The sequence below is a fragment of the Haplochromis burtoni genome, unplaced genomic scaffold (assembly GCF_018398535.1).
Source record: "Haplochromis burtoni strain Fernald_Lab_line unplaced genomic scaffold, NCSU_Asbu1 Contig_137, whole genome shotgun sequence".
Taxonomy (NCBI): Eukaryota; Metazoa; Chordata; class Actinopteri; order Cichliformes; family Cichlidae; genus Haplochromis; species Haplochromis burtoni.
The window spans coordinates 349,991-372,338 of NW_024582498.1; the positions used below are offsets into that span (position 1 = coordinate 349,991).

Consider the following 22,348-nt stretch of genomic DNA (forward strand, 5'->3'; position numbering starts at 1 on the left):
AAAACAAAGAAATCTAACGTCAGCCTTTCACATGTGTTTAAGTGTTCAGAATAATCACGTGGGATTATGTTGATCGCTGTGGATAAGGGCTGGAGGACATCCAATAGGTTTGAGGGACGGGGCCCTCAGCAGGGAGGTAACCCCTGCATTAAGAGCGCCCATCGGGACGCCAAAGTCGTGGAGCCCCCAGGCATATGTTAGGGGGCTCAGCAAAGGCGAGTCACTGATGAAGGTCGCTGCGTGGCAGTCGTGCACACCAACACAGACGGCGCTGTTAATTTCTAAAGTGTGTTCGGCTTAATGTGTGACGATGTAAATGAGCTGCAGCGTGCACACGTATGAATTGTTAGTAAAATGACCCACTGCGGCGCCACGATTAGTTACGCAGTCTGTCTGCTGACGACGGAGCCAACCACGTGTGTGCCATTGTTTCTTTTGTCGTGTCTGAATGACTTTTCTTTTTTTTTTGTCTAGTGATACCACGCCAGCTTCCATGTGACTGCACTGAGAAATTGACGAGACAGAAAAGAAGGAAAAAAAAAAACCCCAACACACACCAGAGTTTGTTCCAGCACATCTTTTCTTTCCTATTAGTTTATTTTTTCAGCTGCTTAGAAAAACAAAAACAAAAGCTCATCACAGATGACCCACCGTCGTCAATCCCAAAAGCTCGTCCGTGCGTTGGCCGGGCCGCTCGTTTTGTCAAGATTCACGAGAAAATCCAAATGAGGGTGCATCTCATTCAGTCGTCGAGTGAGTCACGTGACCCGAGCGCAGGGGTCTAAGGGCACAAGGGGTTGGAGGTGGGGGGAGGGGGTGCCACAGATGATGGGGGCAATCCCCACCTGCCCCAATCTGCTGAGAGAGGGAACCGCTCTTTGCATAATGGATACTGACTGATGGCCTTCTTTCTTTTTTCACAAAGGAAACCCCAGAAATACCAAACTTACACACTTGCCAGCAAGCTAGGTATCACTGCTTCAGATGTGTTAAAAACCCACCAGAAGAAAAAAAAGTTTCTTTTTAATATATATATATATATAAATGAGCTAAATATAATTTAAATACAAACCTAAAAACAAAATAAGACAACAACAAAAGACAAAACAATAAAACAGATCACTTCTTAAGCAGACACACACACGTACAGATGATTGGGATGCGTCTTCAAAAAACATCTGAGCTTAAAAAAGAAAAACAAATTGTCACCCATCTCATCTAACTAATCTTCTGGGGTGTGTTTCTACCACACAGGATCTTAATTCTTGATGCAAGACACAGAAAATAATAATAATAATATAAAAACAGCCCACAGAGAATCAGTGGGAACTAAGCATATATGTGTGTGTGTGATTACTCCCAAACAGCTACTTCCTGATGAAAAAGGATGAGCTAACTTGTAGCCACACAACCACGGTATTCCTATGTGTAACATCACTGCTGCATTATTCCCCAAATTTAAGAGTTTTTTTTGTAATACTTGTAATTATATCGTATGCAGATTATATATAGAGAGCCCATTTAAAAAAAACAAAAACAAACCCCCCCAAATAAACGTGATTGGCTTGGTATGACTATTGCAGTACACACGTTAGCTGGAATAAGGGTCACACATGACTAGCTAATATGAGGTCAAACAGTTAAGATTTTTCTTGTCGTCATTGTCATCTTCAAATACACAGGTTAATAGTTGTCATTTCTCTCCAAAAGGAAAAAAAAATCAAGACCAAACTACAGTCGATATTAAACACTTGCAAAAACATCCACTGCAAAGAATGGCTTGCGTAGGAGGAAATTGTAAAGAAGCATTGTACTTCTGCTTCATTGTGTGCCATGCTTATTTTTTTTCTTTTAGTTGTCACATCACTTTTTCAGTTGTTTTATATTTATATATATTTCCTTCAACAACACAACGATGCGATAAAGTCCTCAGCACGCTCGCTGCTGTGCCCTAAACAACGGAGAGAAAAAAAGGGCAATTGACAAGGCCACTAGTCCATTAAAACATCCTCAAATCCCTCACTATGCTCAACTCAGATCTCTCTCTACTTGAATTCGCCGTTACTCTGCAATGCTGATTCCAATTCAAACTTCCTACTTCTGTTTTTTCTGAGTTTTTAAAGCAAATCGCCTCAAAACGGTGCAAAACAAATCGATCCTGTGCAATAAGGCCTATGACTATAATATCTCATACATATTACCATTGAAACAGGACTTCAAAATGAAACATTGATAACCAAAAACAATAAATGATAAAAAAATATAATGATGATGATGATGTGGTTAACAAAGCATAGATGTGCACGGCTTAACAGCAGAAGAGACATTCCGTAGCAAGACAAAAACAAAGGAATTATCAGACAGCAGTGTCTGATTTAATTTCCTAATGCTGCTCCCCCCTCACCCCACCCTCTGCAATATTTCTACTGCTTCTATTGGCTGTGTGGGCCTGAGCTTGGGGAACAGGGAGTTGGGGTGCCAGTGGGGTGTGCTCGGAGTGTGTCGTCTCACAGGGGCTCAAGCAGCCATCTGTCACCCTACTCTAGCCAGCCTGATCTTTATCCCCAACCCAGCCTGGCCCAGCAGGCCCGCTGTCTCATCTCCTCAAAAGGGCTTCCTGCTGGGTGGGGGGTGTCGGGGAGACAAAGGCAGGGAGGAGCTGTGGGGGGGCTCCACAGCGAGGCCCTTTGACCTGGTCCCTGGGCTGGCAGGGCAGACAGCCCAGACAGACAGCACTGTGTCTGCTCCCTGCCTCCTCCTCTCTTTTATCAGCCACACAGACCCTGGGGGCTAACGGAGAGACAGAAGAGGGAAGGGGAGGAGGGGAGGTGTGGCAAACGAACACAATGAAGAGACTGACACAGACCACCCCGGCCCCCACCCGCCCCTTCGCTCTCCGTCCTCTATTCATCTCTGGGCACAGATCTCTCTATTCCCCACGGACAGACCGCTGCCCTCTCCTCCTCTCTGCTACGTGACCCCTCTCTTGTCTCTTCCCTCCTTTATCCAGCAGCCAGCCAAGCTCTCAGGCTCCATGTGGCCGAACACACCCACACTGACTACCTATCAGTTACCATCTTCTCAAATGTGTGCCAAATGTGGCACATGTAGTGTTGGCTTTTTGGGTTACCTGTTAGGAGGCTCTTACATGATTTGTCTGTGGTAGTGGTTACCTTTTCTTATCCGTTTTGTTTTTTAATAATGGAATTTACAGTTAAGCTCAATAGCGACATTTACTTCTTTAGGCAACAGACATTATTACAATGCATAACCAGAAAACATCTGTTGTGTTGGGGTGAGGAGGACACATCTTCTCTTCTCCTGTGGGAGCTGGCACCTAGGCAGTGGTGGTGAGCTTTTGGATGGTACGGTTGTAGTACTGGGTAGTGAGAGCCTCCAGGGGGCTCCAACGGTGCGCATGCAGTTCGATGACCTCCATGAGCAGAGAGCGAGTCAGCGGAGATTCGGCGGGACAAAGCATCTTGTCTCTGACAGCTGCTAAGAGCTCTGTCATCATCTCGGGGAGCTGCTCTTCCAGCAGTCGGCCTGTGCTCTGCAGCTGGTGGAGAGACAAGGAAGGGAGGGTGGGGGAGTAAAGAGGTAGGAGGTCAGAGAAAAGAGTGCGTGTGTGCGTCCTTAACTGAGAACAAGACACAATGTCTGGCACCTTGTTATTGTGGATACAGTCAGACAAGCAGAGGTTCACACACCCTCTGGCCATGGAGATGTGTGCATGCCGAGGCTGCCAGTATGTAATCAAGACTGCAAACATTGTGTTTGCGAGCATCTGGGAACTCTTTTCCAATCAGAGCTCACCTGCCTTAGCCCTTTCTGTCCTTTTAGTTCTAGGTATTACTTTCTGCCGTTTAAAGGATTTATTGCTGCCTGGCAGATTTCCCATTAAATGTGGAGGCTGTGGCTCTATGGGTGATGCAGACTCTACTCGCCCCCACCCCACCCACCCCTGATAACAAGACCCCTGATATAGTTTGCAAGATAGTTGTTCCAGGGGGCTAAATTTCTGTGTTTTTACTTTTACATCCTGCTAGCTTCGTTTAAAAAACACACAGCCTCTGGTCTAAAAAATCCACTGCAAAGCCAATTAGATACTTTAACTGTGTTCTTTTATGGCCAGCAGGGGGCGACTAGTCTTGTTGCAACAAGAAGTTCAAATGTATAGAAGTCTATGGGAAAACGGGCCATCTGCATACCACATTTATGACCTGAGTAAATTCTTTCCTAATAAATTTATGATTCTGGTCGCTACTTTCAAGTCTTTCGTGATGTTAAATCCATCTGCAGAGTACAATTTAGCTATGCTTCGACTGATAATGCTACTGATAAGCATATAGTTTTGCTTCCCAGTTTTAGAAACACTACGCAGCAAAAATGCTCAAATTAAGGCTTCAATATGCAAATCCAGAAACCAATGACTGACTATATCCACCTTTTGTATAGAGATCGAAAATGTGATGTAATTTCCGGGGTAAAACCGCAAAGGATTGTAGGTACGAGTGGCGAGCGGTACTAGGGCACGCAGGCTTTCATAAGAAAACAGTCACACAACGATAAAAAGAAACAAAGAATGGCATTATTAACTGCAATAGCCGGTCGCATGACAGCCACGGGAAGCCGACGGGTAAAGAGATCGTTTTTTATCGGATTCTGTCGTGGAAGAGAAATTGTTCAAGCCATGTTTCCGAAGTAACAAAGAGCCGACTGATGGCTTCTGTTGTAGTTATTACGTAATTTATCATAACATAATTGTTGATGAGGGTTACAAATAAGTCTTATATTGATTTGAATTGAATTCGTTGCACTATGCTGCTTTGTTCACTGTGGCGATCCAGACTGGGCCCCCTCTATCAACCTGGGTGATACCGAGTTTAAAGCTGCTACCACAGCGAGATTTGATTGGTTAAGTGAGAGAGCGATATAAAAACAGCCGCGAAAAGTCCCGCATATATGTGCCCAAGTGTTGTATTGAAGCAATCAAGTGATGAATAACTGTTTTCAAGTAAGTTGTTTTGCAATGGTTATTATTATTATTTTTTTTGCATTGTTGATTTGTTTTTCACCGAAGCAGCTAATAAAGCATAGTGGATTTTTACAATTTTGCCTGTTTCTTGTAAGATCCTATAATAGAATGAAACAATAATGCCAGTTATAAATAAAGACAATAAATTGAATGAATTACGAAACACTTATTTTATTTCTATTGGATCTGAAAATGTTGTGTAATACTACAACCTGAAAAGACAAATAGATTGTGTTTGCCTGTACAGGAGATAAAGAGAAAAAAAAAATTAACAACAGCTGTGAAATGGAATAGTCCAAATCACCAAAGTAAACTGGACCTGGGCTTGTTGCAGGGATCTGAAGTTACTAAACATTTTGTGAGTGTATGCACTCACACTTAGGACCATATAATAATAAATATGTGCGTGATAAAAGTTGGGCAGCACGCTAACGTCCTTACTCCACTCTGTATGCTCGTATGGGTCTAACCGTTTCACTCCTTTGATTTTTTCCTCGTACTTTTTTTTTTTCTTGGTTTGCCTTTTCGTCAAGTCTGTCTTTGTACGGACCTGCCGTGTTCTCCGTCGTTTTGTACATAACTGTTTTAGGGGCAAATAAAATGCAAGTAGGGATTAAAACCGCAGAATTAATGATTACCGGTGCTGGAAATGCTAACGCTTGATGCAGTGTTTTGAGTTTGCTGCCAGTCGTACCTACAATGCAATGCGCGAAAGTCACGTGGTCTGTCAATCTCTATACAGTCTGTGGTGTCTGTATAGGCGAGCACTTGTGTTTGTAGGGGCCAGTTTGACTTTTGAGTATGAAGACTTGACTTTAAGTAATTATGCATTGATACCTCCATGGAGCAGCAGAGGACTGCGTCTTCCTTAACATCCGTCGACTCTAGCAGCTGCAAAGGACAAGAACAGACACTGTAAGACTTACAAAGCAAAGGGCTGCGCAAACTAGCACAACACAAGTCCAGAAGTAGCACAGTAGAAATGATGGAAGATGCACTGTATACATACAAAAACTGATTTAAACCACTTGATGAAGAGAACAGAAAAATGTGTTCATGAGTTCACAAAGAAACGGGGAGGGAGCTAATCCTGATTGTAAATATTTTTGACATTAACATTTTAAATCCCGGAAGACAACACACTGAGCTTCCAGGCTGCCAGCAAACATCACACATCATGCCTTCCTTTACGCACAATGTACATACACACGCAGTAGCACACACACGTAAACACACAGCGTGGCCAAAAACAAACAGTGGATTGGGTAAACATGTTAGCCCCCTCCCACCCACTACCACACACACACACACACACACACACACACACACACACACACACACACACACACACACACACACACACCAATGCCGGCCCGCATGCACAGATGGGCATACAAATACTCCCCTGAAACAATGCAGGCAGAGAGAGGTAGAATAACATTATGCCAGAATACGAGCTTCTAGGTTCAGTTTACAGCAGAAGGGACTTTGGCTAAATGCTCAACTCTAATGCTGCCTTAGTCTTCATAACACTGTTTACAAAGCTCTGCTTTGATTAAACTGATGGAGGGAAGGAAGTACCATGGAGGAAGGGGGGAGCGTGTTTTGAAAATGAGGAAAATACGGTCACGCATCAATGCGCCGTCCAGCGACAGAGTAAAGGAAAAAATAAGTGAGATCACGGAGGGAATAAACAGGACATCACCTTGTTCAGGAGAACAACCCATAAATCCAATTTGTTTTTCAATGCCAACTGTATATAAAAATGTTCAATCTCTTATATGGTTTATCACCTGAATCTGTATTACCTAACATACTGTCCCACAGCTTAGCAGTGTTGGCTCACTCTTAAAAAAAAAACCAGAAAAGAAAAGCTTTTTAAACCCACTGCATGCTACCAGACTGCAGACAGACAGAATTAGCAACCAGCTGATGGGCAGAGAGCAGCATGAAGTTGCCAAATCCCGATATTTCACACAGGAATTGGTGCATCTTAAAACTGGAAGTTTAAAAAAAAATGGCAGACTGACTCTCCATAAAGGCTCATGTTGCTCTGAAGCTATTCAATTAATAAAACAAACAATTTTGTATGAATAAGTTCACTATAAAAACGGCAATGATATAATATGTGAGTACTAGATAGAATGCACCATAGAGACTCCAACCCGCTCAAGTAACCCAACTTCAGTATTTCAGAGCTAAATAACACGATCACTGTGTTTTCATTTTAAAACTGAGCAGACAAACCAAACCCTGTTTAAATGCATGCTTTAGGAAAGACGCTGTGATCAAAACCAGTCATTCGAATGTCTGACTCCTCAGAGGTGAAAACATTTTTTAAAAAAAAGTAATCCTCCACCATTTGATGCTATGCTCCACATTCACTGTGAGCAGGCCTCTTATTTCCACACTGTAAGCTTAATGGTATTCCACCTATCATTTAGGTCCAACAGTTGCTCAGACGTCAGCTCCTCAGTATGCTCAGACGGGTGTGGTGACAGTGTGGCTGTTTGATGTGGAAACTCAAGTCCCGTCCTTTTCCAGAGCAGGAGAACTATGTGACAAGCGGGATTAGCTCATAATGAGTTCCCCGGGGAACCGAGGGAGGAAGTTTTGTTCAATACACTTATAACGATCTAATCTATACTCATCTATCATCAGCTTTCCTATCCGTTGCAATAAGCTTTTCCTCTCTTCTCTCTCCTGTCACTGCTGCACCGTAACACATGGTGTGTTCCAGCTGAAAAATCAGCATTTAAAAAAAAAGTTTTTGAGAGACAGCTTAACACTCAGTCTCTCCGGCTGAAGCTGAAAACACTCGGATGTCTGGTTGGTTATATCATCAAGAAACTAATCTTACTGCCATGGGAAAACCCGGGATTCTGTGCGACTTCCATTTACAGTATTTTTATTTAAAAGACATCAGGATTAGAAAATACAGCCGTCTTATTTTTTTTCCCTTTGATTGTTTCACAGCACTGAAGAGAAGAAATAAATCCAAACACGGCTCTGTGAGTGACTTAAATGAGTTTGGACTTCACATGTGCATTAGTGCAGCGGTCCCCAACCTTTTTTGCGCCACGGACCGGTTCATGCCCGACAATATTTTCACGGACCGGCCTTTAAGGTGTCGCGGATAAATACAACAAAATAAAACTAGTACCGGTACCGAAAAAAAGAAGATTTATTCATAACACACGTGAAAAGACCCAGGAAAACCGAGTTAACGATAAAAACGATGACAAAATAACGCTGAAAACCGATAAAAACCCTGAAAACTATACATTTCACACCTGAGCCTCAACTCTCGCGGCCCGGTACCAAACGACTCACGGACCGGTACCGGTCCGAGGCCCGGGGGTTGGGGGCCACTGCATTAGTGTATCTTCAAGGTTGTATCTTCAATAACTGCAGCAGGGGATGAAGCAGAGCGAAACATGCTTTATTAAAAACACACCAACTCGAAGGATTCTGACGTAGTAGACAAAACTGGAATTCACGCTTCAGGACCAGCCCCATATTTGTCTGGTATCTGTTATAATTTAATTTAATTCAGTTTTATTTATGTAGCACCAAATCCCAACAACAGTTGCCTCAAGGCACTTTATACTGTAAGGTAAACACTACAATAATACAGAGTTTAACAATGTAAGACTGTTAAACTTTCCCCCCCTTGAAAACCCTGAAAGCTGTCTTCTGAACTGAGTGGTTTCTGTCATAGAACAAAATGACTGAGTGTGCATCAGAAGTGAGCGGAAACTATTCTAACGATCGTCTAACCACGTCTTTATTAATACATACTGACGTGTCAACTTGTCATTAAGAATACAGAGGTTGTCAAATCTTAATGGGGGAAAAAGTTAAAATCCACTGAACAAGTTAGTAAACAGCTACTGGTAGCTTTCTAAGAGGGAAGCCAAGATACCATATAAATAGGTCCTGATGTCACCACCGGAGGGTATGTACATGCTGTCTACCAGGAGTGACTGCAAACCAATATCCTGATGGCAACTTGTATGGGTCACATGATCACATGATGATCTTTTGGGGTAGAATCATGAGCCACACTGCATCACAGTTTTTCCCCTTCATTTGAAAATAACAGAGTTGAACTCAAGTGATTCAATAATTGGTAGTGTGTATGATTACTGGTACACAAAGCATGTTGCTTTAACTCAAGGCTAAAGGTCCAAGTCAAAAATCTTTTATATGATTTTTATTAAGTTCTGACCTGAAGGGTTTTTGCCAACCTTTGTTACCATGGCAACATATTTAAAAAGAAGTAAGCCCAAGAGACAAAAAGATAGATGAACGTGTCATTTTAATTGTGCTACAACGCATGCACAGCTGTAGAACGGGTCACTTAATCTAGCAAAAAAAGCAGCTAGTTGGTGAGCAGTCACAGATCAACTGAGCTAAAACAGGACAGCAGGTCCTGGAGCTTGAGTCAAAAGTAGGACTCAAACAAATGCAAATATTGCTCTGTAATGGCAGGATGTGTCAATTGGAAAAAAGTCATTCGTTTTAAGGTGTGCTTTAAATTTAATTTTACTTGAGGATTATGTCTTTTAGTTTGTTCTGTGTGGGGCAAATCTTCCATTTGATTGGAGCTATAGCAGCCTGTCAGTTATTAATGGATGGGATCAGCACTCATTAATTTGCTCTGGCTATAGGAGCTGGCATTTAAGCCCAAACACTAACACACCTTTGCTGTTACCTGATCCTGTTGTGCAGGCTACGTTTACTGGAGAAGTGTCTCCTCTGCAGGGACATATGTATGCATATGCAAACACTTAGACCGCATGTATAAGGTGGGTGTGCGTGTGCATATGCAAACACCTATTGCACATAGCTTGTAGCAAGAATCTGACAATCGCATGTTACAACAGGACAATCAAAACAGCGGCCAGATCAAAGTCACGAAGACTGTCTCTAGGAAACTGATTATTAGACCGCTTATGTGGGCTTGAAAACAAACACACACACACACACACACACACGCACCATATAACCTCATTATTAGTGTTTAAGTTGTTCACAGGCGGCTTCTGACCTCTAGTCTTCTCGGGGCTCCCTTCATACTGCTGATGTAGATTATAGAGGCGTGTTTGTGTGTATTGCTGACTGGTTAGTCCACACCCTTGGTCATGCTGTTGAGCCTTTTAACAAGCCTGAGATAAAGCCCTGGGCATACCCTCAGACAGGGTGTGGATGGCTTAAACTGTTTGCGATTGTTTTGTTTGTTAATGAGACGCCAGGTGTGTTCAAACTACACTAGAAATATGGAAGTGAAACAAAAGCTGAATTTCAGAATCCAGCCCTCCACCCTCACCAGAAAAATGCACGCACTGTGTAGGAGTTAAAAATAATGTCACCAAATATCCAGCATAGATGCTCGGAGGCTGACGCCTCTTTGCCTGCGAGGAGGTCTTCTGTTTAACCAGCTCCGCCTGTTGGGCTGTTGCTCCTTTTGTACTACATCACTTGATCTGGGGCTTGGCTAAGATCTCACTGGCTAGATTTTCTAATGCCTGGAAAAACAGAACAAAAAAAGGGGGTGCAGAGGTCTCCAATTACCCCACTTGAATTTCAATATGAGGAAATGTTCTCCAGTGATGCCAAAAAATTACTTGTCTCCCTGAGGGCTGGACGATATGTTTTCAAATCAGATGCGGGGAGGTTTGAAGTGTCATTACACGAATCCTTTTGTTCCGTATAGAGTTCACTTCTATCTCCTCTCACTCATGCAACCAAACCTCACTCTCCTTCTGCTGATCCGACAACAAATAGAACTTCATCTCACAGCTGCATGTGGTGCAGCAGATGATAGAATTTGTTAATGTAAAATCACATTAAGAAGATACAAACAACAAAGGAAATATCATAAAGAATCTTACTATAACGATTGTAGTGTACGTATGACTGTCTCTGCCCCATCTCCTCCTTATTGGGTGGGCCTATCTGAATGAAACTTTGTCACACATACAGCAATTTTTAATTCTCCGTCTTTTTAAAATGGATTTCTTATAAATCCCAATTGTTTTGATTCTCATGTTCATCATCCCTCTGTGAATGCCATGTTATTCTATGCGGTCCGAAATGCGTGTCTGCGGTGGACGTTTGTTCAACTCACCGCTAAATGTGGGATGAAGAATTAGAAAAATTGCCGCTAGCAAAAGAAGTGGAGTCTGCCTCTGTGAGTTAATGCCTACTGCGATCATTGAAGGGAATACACACTAACCCTCACAGCCTTATTCAGTTATTTGACTTAGTGTTGCCATGTGATTCGTTGATTTAAATACTTGCGTTAAGGAGCAGTTGAACAGGTGTACCTAACCAAGCAGTGATGCTATTTTGTGGATGTGTATTTTTGGACAGTGTTCAGACTAGTTCCTACACCTGACCTTGTTTTTCCTTTCTCGTTCAGACCCTGTATTAAAACCAAGCTTCCTCTCTGCTGGTTTCTTTTTTACCTGTTGTGCCATGAGTTGACAGTCAACCTGAGCCACAGTCTCCCCCACTTCCCCTCACCTCCCTCACCTCGCTTGCTTCCCCTTTCAGTATTTCATTTGTCATTAACCACTTCTGTATCGCCGTGCGTCTGCTGCGGCTTCCCTTAATGGTTTCCATGGAGACCGAGAGAGCGTGTCTAACTGAGCAAGACCAGCTGATGAGAAGTGAACCTGGGGTCACAAAATTTTACTGGAACTGATGGTGTCCTGGCTGTTTTTGCACCACTAACCAAACAGAGCTGTGGTTTCAAGAGTCTAGACTGAGTCTGGCCAAAAACAGGAAACTCTGATTCAGTGCATGTATTGAACTGAGCAAGCACGATACAGAGACGCAGCTGGGCACTTTCTTTTATTCGAAAAGCGTGAAAGGGGTTGATAATTTTGGCTAGTGACCTAAAAGAAAACAGATACAAACCTCTCGTAGACAAGTGTAGATGGGACACACCAGCACCCTGAACGGCTCGCCGGAGCTCCTCATGGTACCAAACACTTCACACAAGAAGGTGATGAAACCCAACCACCGCTCCACATCTGACTGCTGGAGCTCCTCGCGACAGGAAAAATCCCTCTGAGTGGAAAAAGGATGCTTGGTTAGTTTAGAAAACACACTGAAACATTCCCGGTTATCCAGCTTCAGTAGCTGTGTAGTACAAGTAGGCAGTGGGTAGGTAGGTGTTAAATTCATAAGTGAAGATGGTTAACCATCTTCCTGGCAGAACCATTAATCATTATTAACAACTTTTCCATCTCTCTAATGGGATTTTTTGGTAGGTGGCACATATATTAACCTTGTTCCTCAACGTACTTGAAGCCAAAAAGCAGCTTGAAAATGCATTAAAAAAATCCCCAAATTTCTTTTAACTGCCAGAAGTGGAGGCGAGTGTGTTAATTTAGTTTGAAAGTGAAGTGTGGTGAACTGTGTGGTGCTGTTAAAGTGCCGGGGTTAATATGTGTTAATGCTTAATGTGCACTTGTAAAGATGTTATTCAGCAGATTAAAGTGAAACTTTATCAACAATCAGAGCCGCTCGCTCTGCTGCCTGTTGGGCAGCTGAACGGCTACACTAAAAGTCTGCCTGTGCACAAACAACGGAGACGTAAAGAGGTTTGGCAGGAAGCTCCGCCCATTTAAAAACAAGCGCAACACGCGCTCAAAATTAAACTAAAATGATTCAGCAAATTATCATATCATATTATAATATCAAAAGGTGTCAACAGTAATAGACAAAAAGGGGCCCCTGGGACTTCTGAGCTGTGTTAAATATTTCATTATGAGAAAGTCTGACTATGTTCAAGCAAAGCCACAGCAGACGCACAGTAATTCCACCCCATACTGAGATCCAGGGGCCTGAAAGCAGCATCATTAATTAAAGCTTTCATGAGCCCACTTATGACATTTAAAATGTTTTAAAGCAACAAAAAAAAAAAAAGTCAAAATGTCAAAGACAAGGGGGGAGGGGGGGCATGCTGGCTGGCTAGCTAGGAAGTGGATTTTAAAGTGAGGAATAAAAGAAAAGAAGGGACCTGACAGCTGAGATGAAGAGGGGGTGAATAAAAAAAAGGGGGGGGGGTGTAAAAGGATCAAGGCAAGATTTACTGCTGCTGGATTTGGGATAAAAACAAGTTTAGCATCTAAAGGAAGAGGTGGAAAAACACTAAAGCTCAAGGGAGGAGGAAAAAGAAGAGCGTAGGAGTACAGGGGGGGCATAGAAGCGGATGGGTTAACATTTAGTCCTTGCCGGCATCAAGGATGTGTTGTATGTCTACTTCTAGTTTGTCTGCTGCTCTCAGGAGTTTGCGAAGGGCGAAAGGAAAAGTTTGGCGGGTGAGAGATGCACTTGGGAACTATGCAGGATGAAGTAGTGAGGCAGTGGCCTGTGTCATTCTAGGTGAGGGGAGGGTGATAAGATGGGGCAGCTCTGGAATACAGAGCTCATGAGGGATGAGGAGGAAGGGGGAGTGAAGTATGCAACGGCGAAGGGGATGTTTTCACGGAGGGTGCGAGACTGGAACGGTGCAGTTAAGTGAAGACACGGAGAGGAAAAAGGGGGAACGGGTTTCTTTCTTCCCCCCTGGGTGTTTAGATTAGCTGCTGTGCCCACTGACATTTACGGCGTCTCACACACAAACACACACAGTGGGCTTCCACCTGAACGTTCTCAAAAAAGCAAAGCTTGAAAGTAGCTGCTGAATTGACAGATTATTATGTTAAAACAGGGGTAGGCAACTCCAGGCCTCGAGTGCCGGTGTCCTGGAGGTTTTAGATGTGTCCATGATCCATCACAGCTGATTTAAAGGGCTAAACGGCTCCTCAGCATTTCTTGAAGTTCTCCAGAGGCCTGGTAATGAACTAATCATTTGATTCAGGTGTGTTAACCCAGGGTGCGATCTAAAACCTGCAGGACACCGACACTCGAGGCCTGGAGTTGCCTACCCCTGTGTTAAAACATAGAGTATAAAATATGATATTTAATGCTCATTTAAACTTCTTGTTTACAATAACTCATGCATTTCAAGGCATAAAATGGCAGGTACAGTCAGGGGGATTCATCATTTTGACCAGTTTATCATAGTTACTCATGTTCTCACAAACAGATTGGATACAATTGCCAATGCCACCCCATTCACTTGCAGACTTACTGACTGACTCCATCTGCCTTTTTTGATGCAACAACGTTGTTTTAAAAACACTAACTAACTGCAAGTGGTCACAGACCTCATCCCCATCTTCAAAGCAGCTATTTCAAAAGGCAACAGGCTCTCAAGTTCATTGCACATGGCTGCAAACACTGTTGTTTTTTTAAGAACAGTTTAGCACACAACGTTTTTTCAGTAAAAGTTACTATTTAAAAAAAATCCCCCCCCCCCAAAAATAAATAAATAAATAAATTACACCTGCTTCAGTATTTAGAGAAAACATTAAGGAGCCAGGATAAGCTTTGGACGCCGTTGTTGTCATCTCACCTGCAGCATGTTGAGCAGCAGCGATCTAAACTTGGTCCCCTCCACCATGAACAGCGCCATCTTGTCGCAGAGCCTCGCAGCTGTTGCCGCGAAGCTCCTGTCCGACACGGCCTTGGAGTAGATCGCGCCGACCACCTGAGCGAGGGTTTCCTCCGAACGGGCTGAGGACTGCGCCTCCTCCATGAAGGACGCCAGCTGTTGCTCTACTCCACTGCTGTTGCTCCTCATGCTGTTGAGAAGCGCCACTAGCCGGTCCATATTCCGTGATCCGGGGCCCGACTGCTGCACGCATGCTTCCTCCTGAGGGGAAAGACGGGATAATGCATGTAAGTGGTTGGTGAGGATAATGATATTAGATTCAGAGCACAGTAGATTTCAACACAAATCAGATATTCCTACAGAGAAATAAATGTCAGCTAATCTGACACATGAGTTGCGATGAATGACAAAGCAAGTTGAGTTAATGAGAATGTTTAGGAAGTTTATACGTCATGTTTCTTTCCTTAGGGAACAGTTGCTCTAGTTAAAGTCCTGAATATGTGGACAGACATATTAAAGCTCATTTGTAGCTTAAATAGCAAATGCTTCAAAAACGGTACAGTTTCACAGTGATGCATTACTCTGACTAGTAATGATCTCTCATGTGAAATTAAACACCATTGAACTTTTCTGTTTTGGGTTTTTTCTGTTTTACTAAGTTCTCTCACAGTCCTGGCTTCATGTGCCAGTCATTGTTATATTCCTCGTTGAAACACACAATAACCTCTGACAGTTCCATGTTTGGGTACAGACACTTCTTGTACTGGGTTGACTGACTTGGTCAGTGGAAAAAGGGTCAGCAGTTAAGTTCAGTGACGTACACGGGCCACAGCTTTCAACATTTTCTTCTTTATAAGCTGTCATATGATGATTTTTTTTTTTTTTTTTTGCTGAAACATTCCTCTTCTATCATGCAATGTCCTTGACACTCCCACAGAAATTGTCACAGAAACTCTAATTTACATTCATAACCACTCAAGATTTTTCACATAGAGCACTATCTGGGGTGTCATTTTAAGTGGATAGCCACCCTGGCTCCGATTATTGCTCTGTTGGCTCAGTAGACATAGAGTGAGCCAAGGCAGGTATGACTGATACTGTATTTCCAGTTTTCCTATATCCTTTTCCAATAACGTTCTGGTTCAAAGGCAAGTTTATAACTATGTTTATAATTAAGCTGATTAGAAAAAGAGAGATAAATCACAGGTATATCCATTTTTCTTACATTGAGTCTTTGTACCTATTAACTGTATTATTAACTGTATTGTTACACATTGTTTTCCATTGTTAACTGTCAATGCCACTGGGAAAAAAAGTGTAGGAGTATGAGTGAAAGGAGGGAAAAGAACAAAGCAGGCAGTGGGTTCGTTATCATTTAAAAGGTGGTGACTCATGGCACAATTATAATGTGTTTCCCTTGCTCAGCTACCATTCTAACAAAGCAGGGAAAGGGTTGCAGAGATGCACCTCCTAAACTGGTGACCAGAAATAGGACGGGCCCACCTGCCCCATCCCTCTCGCCACAGAGGAATCCTGGCAGAAACTGATGCGAGGAGGCCAGCGTGAGCAGCAAGGTGGCCGTTTCATTTCACTCGATTTCAGGTGGCTCGAGTATTGGGGAAAAAAAAAAAAAAGTAAAAAATTGAGTCTGATCTAGCGGGAGGCCCTGCTGCTGCTCGTATTAGATGAATAAATTCACCTTCCACCTGTTCCCTGCTCATCTCGCTGTGTGCACGCAGAGTTGTAGCAAAATATATGTGATTTAAAATCGTCTGCAATCAGACTACTGCCAAGCAACAGATTGTGTAGCCCTGCTGAAAGCGCGTGACTTGTAACCCAGTCAAGGTTTTGCAAAATGTTGCGAACACACCAGGTTTTGTCACCAGTTAGGAAAAAACGTTATTGCAAACAACGATGATGCAAACATTAGACGTATTTCTCGGTGCATCCCATCAACCAAAAGTTCCCTTCTAGACTGGTTTCACTGATTCACTGGCATCACAGAGGGTATATTTACTAATTCCTGCCTTGCTGCATCTTGGGAAGTCCCGTGTTGTCAAATCAATGGTCTCCTGGTGGTAATGAATTAGCTGTAAGGAGAAAAAAAAAAAGGGGGGGGGGGTAGGGGGGCAGCTACAGTTGGCCAACTCATCAGTTTGGGGCACAGTGGAAAACATCAAAAACTGTTAAGCTAATGCTGGTTTAGTTCCTTCACCTCCTTAGTGAGAACATGTGCTCCCCTCCCTGCCAGTCTGGGTGTGTGTGTCAACCTGAATGCTGTAAAAATGAACAGACAAGCAAGGCAGGGAGGAAAGTGTTTCTCCATGTGTGTACATTATGACAGTGCACCCATGTTTTTGAACATAATTAAGGTAATCATGAGAGCAAATGGTGTCGTGTGACTGTGTTTGTGTGTGTATATACACATCGGTTCTTGTTGCTTTAATACTGACTGACAGTCACTAAGCAGCTTTTCAGTACCTTGTCCTTTAGTCTCCTCCTCAGCCTCTCCTTTGACGACTGCAGAAGGCAGATTTTGGGCTGCTCCGACTGGCCCTCGCTTGCCTTTCCACTTTGCGGTGTGTTGGGAAATTCCTTGTAAGCCGTCAGATCGGCGAAAGCGGTCGTGTTTGCCGTCGAGTCAGATTTGGGTGACTCACTGAGACTCTTGCTGCTGCAGTCTAGAAGAGGTCTCATGTGCTCGTCACCCAGTTTTACATTCTCAGTCTCTTTGTCTTTGGTTGTTCTTGGGGGTACTCCTTTATCACCGGTAGTGTTTGTCTGTCCATGCCCCTGACCTTTCTGATTGTTGTGCCAACGCCGGTTCTGGCTGTATCCGTGATGTAAGGGCCCTCCTTGGCGCTGCCCATGTCCTCCTTGATACTGGCGTGGGGGTCGACCGGCACAAGTGTTTCTGTTATCTCCCTGTTCTGCTGAACTCTGCTGTTGCTGGTTTGGGGACTGCTGCTGGTTTTGATCCCTCTGCTGCTGCGGTGACTGAGGCTGGTTCTTCCCTCCTCCGCCACCTCCGCCGCCGTGAGGCCGCTGCTGTTTCCTGAAATGAGGGCAAGTTTTAGGTGCAGTGTAATGAAATGGCAGCCGCCTTATATCTTAAACGGCTCTGTGACACTGTGACGCACCTTCTCACAAAGATCAAACATTATTCTTGTGAGAACCTCTACACAAAAGCACTAACCCACCACTACTGAACTACATCTAGAAAATCAAAAGCCCAGTGCCTGCTTACATGTGGACGCACAGTGTGTCTGTGTTTTCCTGTCCTGCATTGCTGTGTCCTTTTGCTGCACTGGCTCTGGGCTTGACAAGCCGCTGACATATGGTCCAAGGGATTAGTCACCCTGGCACTGAGAAGGCAACCTATTATTTGCCTCAGCCAGTGAACTAGCTCAAAGGGTAGCAGCAGCTAGCAAGCATTTGTTTAGATATACCTAACTGTATCCATGTAGGCAATTTAATGTTAATTTTTGACTGATGTGATCTGTAAATGAAGGAAATGAAATCAGTATGTTTAGCATATTGGTGTAGGTGGTTACAAACTTTACTTGCAAATGAACAGTAGCTAGTTGCCAAATATTATAAATTAGCATCTATATGGTTGTTTAAGGTAAGCTCTTATTGTACATGAACCCAGTAAAACGTATACAATGAAACGTCATGGTGGAGGGGTGGGGCGGCTGTAGCTCAGGAGGTACAGCGGGTCATCTACTAATCAGAAAGTCGGTGGTTTGATCCCTGGCTGCTCCAGTCTGCACGTCAAATATCCTTTGGCAACAGACTAAAACCAAGCTGCACTCAGATGTATCCTTTGGAGTATGAATGTTAGATAGAAAGCACTAGTGTTTAAAAAAACAAAACAAAAAAAGGGTAAAAAATTATGCTCGTGTGAATGAGGCAAGTTGTATAAAGCACTAAGAGTGTTCAGTTACAGTTTCAAAGTGCTGCATAAGGACAATTTAAGTAATAGCTTAAATCTGGAACGTCAAACTCATTTTGCTTACATGGTGGGTCACACCACTCACCTGTCTGTCCATGTATAGACGATTAACTACACATTGAATCGCTCAGATATTTCATGATATTATTTATTTATATTTAGTTTTTCTACACTTCTGTAGTTGAAAGAAATCTATCAGCGTGACTCTTTGGGCTTAAAATGTAGTTAATAAATGTGCAAAGTTACAGAACAGAAAGTTTTTGTTAATTCACAGAAAATGTCCTTTTTTAACTTTGAAACCATTGTTTTTTTTAAAAAAAAAAAAAGCAATAAACCCCAGAAATATTTCTCTCACTGAATTTTTTTTATCTATTACTTAAATACTTAAGTCGTATAAATGGCTGTGGAGGAGGTCTGTCAGCAGCAAACTCTGTAAAACCTACGCAGTTAAATGTCTAAAATTGACACCGTCCTTCTAATTTTTCAGAACCATCCAGTGGGCCAGGTTGGAGTCTCTGTTGGGCCAATTCTGGCCCCCGGACCGTGTTTGACACCCCTGACTTAAATGGTTCAATTAACTGGTAGTGGCACGCTGATAGGCATAGCCTGTTAAGTTACTAAATAAATTACAAAGCACAACAGACTTTATGTTGGATTTAAGGCTTAGTTGTCCAACATTTGCTGGATCAAGGTTGTCCTGTGAGGATCGGCTTTCTCTGTTTTAAAGCAATGTAAACTGAAATATTCATGGTTTGGAGAGAGAGTTTTGCGCATGATATTTAAGGGATTTTTTTTCTACAAATAATTGATTCCATCAGTAATAAAAAAACAATTAGCTTTTTTTTCCTGTCTGGCAGCTCTCTCGGTAAAGGAGTGTTTGTGTGAACGTATTTATCGTTTTTGTGTGTGTGTTCATGTGGTTTATGTCTCGCCGGCCCCCCTCCTCCACTCTCTGGGAGGTTGGAAGACAGTTCATCTTGTGAGTCTCCTCTGCCAAAGAGCCTACCTTCATCACTTCATAAATATTCCGTCTCAGCCTGATCTGCGTTGGCCTGACGTGTTTGTAATTGCACTGCTAATTGAAGCGGTTTCCTCTGTAAAGAACGACAGCGCCTCTTTCACAGGAATGATTTTCTTTTGCATCAAAAAATTACCCTGTAACTTTTCCTGTATTTAAATTTTTTTTTTTTTTTTAACCAGTGCTTTATTTTAATCACTAAATGATCTGGCTTATGGTCATCGTGAGCGACCAATTTAACAGTCCCCGCTTTGGTGTCCAAGTTATTTTTTACATTTTTGATTAGGCTGAGCTGTAAACAGATGGTCCTGCAGTTCTATTTTTGAGAGAGTTTACACCTGAGGGGTATTTACTGTAGGTTTAAGACTAAAGAATCAGATGCCTTACGGATTAGGACTTCAGTGCTAATGATGATGTTTAATTTGCTAAGCTGCTCACTGCAAGACAAGAGAGCTGAGGAATATGACACGTCTGTCTTTGACACACACACACACATATACTCTGATTTGATTCATTAGATATTTACAGTAGCTGTTAGTTCAGGCTCAACACTAATCCATTCTGATCTACTGGTGTTGGTGATGAGGGGTGAAAGTGAGAATGAAATAAAATGTAAATCATATTTAATGACTGTGAGCTCTGCGGTAGAGAGAGCGTTGCTCAGATTGACCGCCCATCAGTCATATTAATGCCAAAGAGATGTTTGCATTAGGGATAAATGATGGGGCCACTGATGAAATTTCATCTCGCACTGTCTTGTTACTTGGAAACAGACCTGACTCTGGCGTGACCGAGCTTCTAATGAAATGAGAAATTACTTCTTTTTTTTTGTCTGAGGATGATGAGTTTGGTAATATGAAGGTATTAACCGGTTTAAATTAGTGTTTGATGTTGCCTGGCGGGCTCCACCTCCTCATTATATGGAGCCATTTGTGTGTTTGATTGAAGGGGGGGGGGGTTGAGTACCACACCATCATCTGACCTCTGGGTGTCTTGAGTAGAATCAATCAAATGCACTTTCCACCGTTTTGTACTCAGGTCTTGTTCTGAGCATCTTTCTTATGTTGTCACTAACCTGGCGCAGACTTGACGCTTTCCCCCTGGGCCAGTAGGCAGAAGTACGGTTAACTGGTCTCGGGTGAACTGATCAAATGCTCTACAGACAAGAGAGATGGGGATGCCACAGTGCAGGTGATTGGAAGGATGGATGAAGAGTTGAGTACAGTGGCAGCAGTTTGTAGAAAACAGCAGGGGGGATTTAATGGAGAGCGTAAAAGGAGGAAACGGAAGGTTTTAAGAGAAGGAAAAGCAAAGCGGCAAAGAGGGAAACAAACAAAAACTACAGGTTGATAATGGTCATAAAATCAACAGGCACAAAACTACAGAAAGAATGCTAAGGTAACTAAAAAGGTGAAATTAATGGCCAGACATGATCATTGGAGGAGGCAGGATGCTGATGATCAATCACGACTGTTGCTGTGCACGGTTATGTGGATGGAGAATTCATGGAACCACCGGCTGACCCAGACTGGACAATTGATCGGCCCAGGGGAAAGACGCCCGGAGGCCAGACGAGTCAATAACGGGGCCAAAGCTTCATAAAGAACACAACACGCTGGCCTAATGGACTGTGGGGAGATGGGTTTCGACTGCTTGACTGAATATTTGCATTGCTAAGTCTTGAGATTTAAAAGTCCAAAGCATACTGAGCGTGTGTGCATACATGCATGCAGAGCTTTTATTGATTACACTCAGTAAAGCAGGCGTTTCATGGTGGGTGCAGAAGAAGCAGCAGACCTCTTTCAGATGTCTGTCACACACCATTTTCTGTATAATGCATTCTAGGTTGATGATTCTTTTTTTAAATAATTTTGCAGTTTCCATCACTCTAAATTTGAGAATCACTCACATTAAATAATTTTGACTATTTAGTTAACAAAACAAAAGGAAAACCCTCAAAATATTGGCTATGGTTAATAGGAGGGTTATCAATTATTCAGTATGGCTCATTTACCTGATGTTGGCTTAAAAGGACATGTCATATACACTCACAGGTCACTTTATTATTTAAAACTTGCTAGTATTGGGTGTAACCCCTTTTGCATTTTCCCTTAATTCTTTATGACACAGATTCAATAAGTTGCTGGAAACATTCCTCAGAGACTTTGGCTCATATTGGCATGACGGCATCACACAGTTGCTGGAGTCTGTGCATGCCATCTGAGTGCAGTGAACTCATTGTTATTTTCAGGAAACCAGTTTGAGATGATTTCATGTGATTGGCTGATTAGATATTTGCGTCGAGCGTGTGGCCGGTGAGTGTGTGCATACACGCGATAAAACAGGTGCTATAAATAATCGCAGTCGTTTTGTAATGACAGCTCTTCAAAGACATCGCCAAGTGCCACACAATGCATTTACTTCACAGGCTTAATGAGTCACTGAGCGGGGATAAGCCCTGATATGAAATCGTGAGTTCAGCAGGGCACATAAGGCTCGTACTAGAACTGAGATGTATAAAAACGGAACCAGGCCTACTTTCATCTTCATAAATCTAACAGAAAGTGTGCATTTCTGGTTTTCTCTTTTTGTATTTTTTTTGTTGGTGCACAATTTCATGCTTCTGGCCCCAGATGTTTACTCATATTTGAGAGCATAAAAATCATAAAGATAGTGGAACTGTTAGTCATTGCGGTGACATTTAGTCCCACACAAACTGTTTTTAAATCGTTTCAACTCTCAGTTCAACAGCTCCAATGACACTTAACAGGTTTCAGCTATGATGTGTTGTAAATGGGATGTTTATCATCCTCGATTAGTGTT

General features: G+C 42.7%; 1 protein-coding gene across 4 annotated transcripts in view; it reads right to left on the minus strand.

The window, feature by feature from the left end:
• Window positions 1-614: 614 nt before the first annotated feature.
• Window positions 615-22,348, minus strand: part of ctif (CBP80/20-dependent translation initiation factor) — a 61,569-nt gene continuing 39,835 nt past the window's right edge. For 3 of the 4 annotated variants that reach the window (XM_005931230.2, XM_005931229.3, XM_042224379.1), the window contains exons 9-14: window positions 20,601-20,681; window positions 17,034-17,607; window positions 14,514-14,813; window positions 11,966-12,118; window positions 5,876-5,929; window positions 615-3,559 (exon numbers count right to left, since the gene is read on the minus strand). In XM_005931230.2, coding sequence (XP_005931292.1) covers window positions 3,338-3,559; window positions 5,876-5,929; window positions 11,966-12,118; window positions 14,514-14,813; window positions 17,034-17,607; window positions 20,601-20,681 — 1,384 coding nt within the window. In that variant the 3' untranslated portion in view covers window positions 615-3,337. The remainder of the gene's footprint in view (window positions 3,560-5,875; window positions 5,930-11,965; window positions 12,119-14,513; window positions 14,814-17,033; window positions 17,608-20,600; window positions 20,682-22,348) is intronic. The other variant, XM_005931231.2, reaches the window with a different exon arrangement.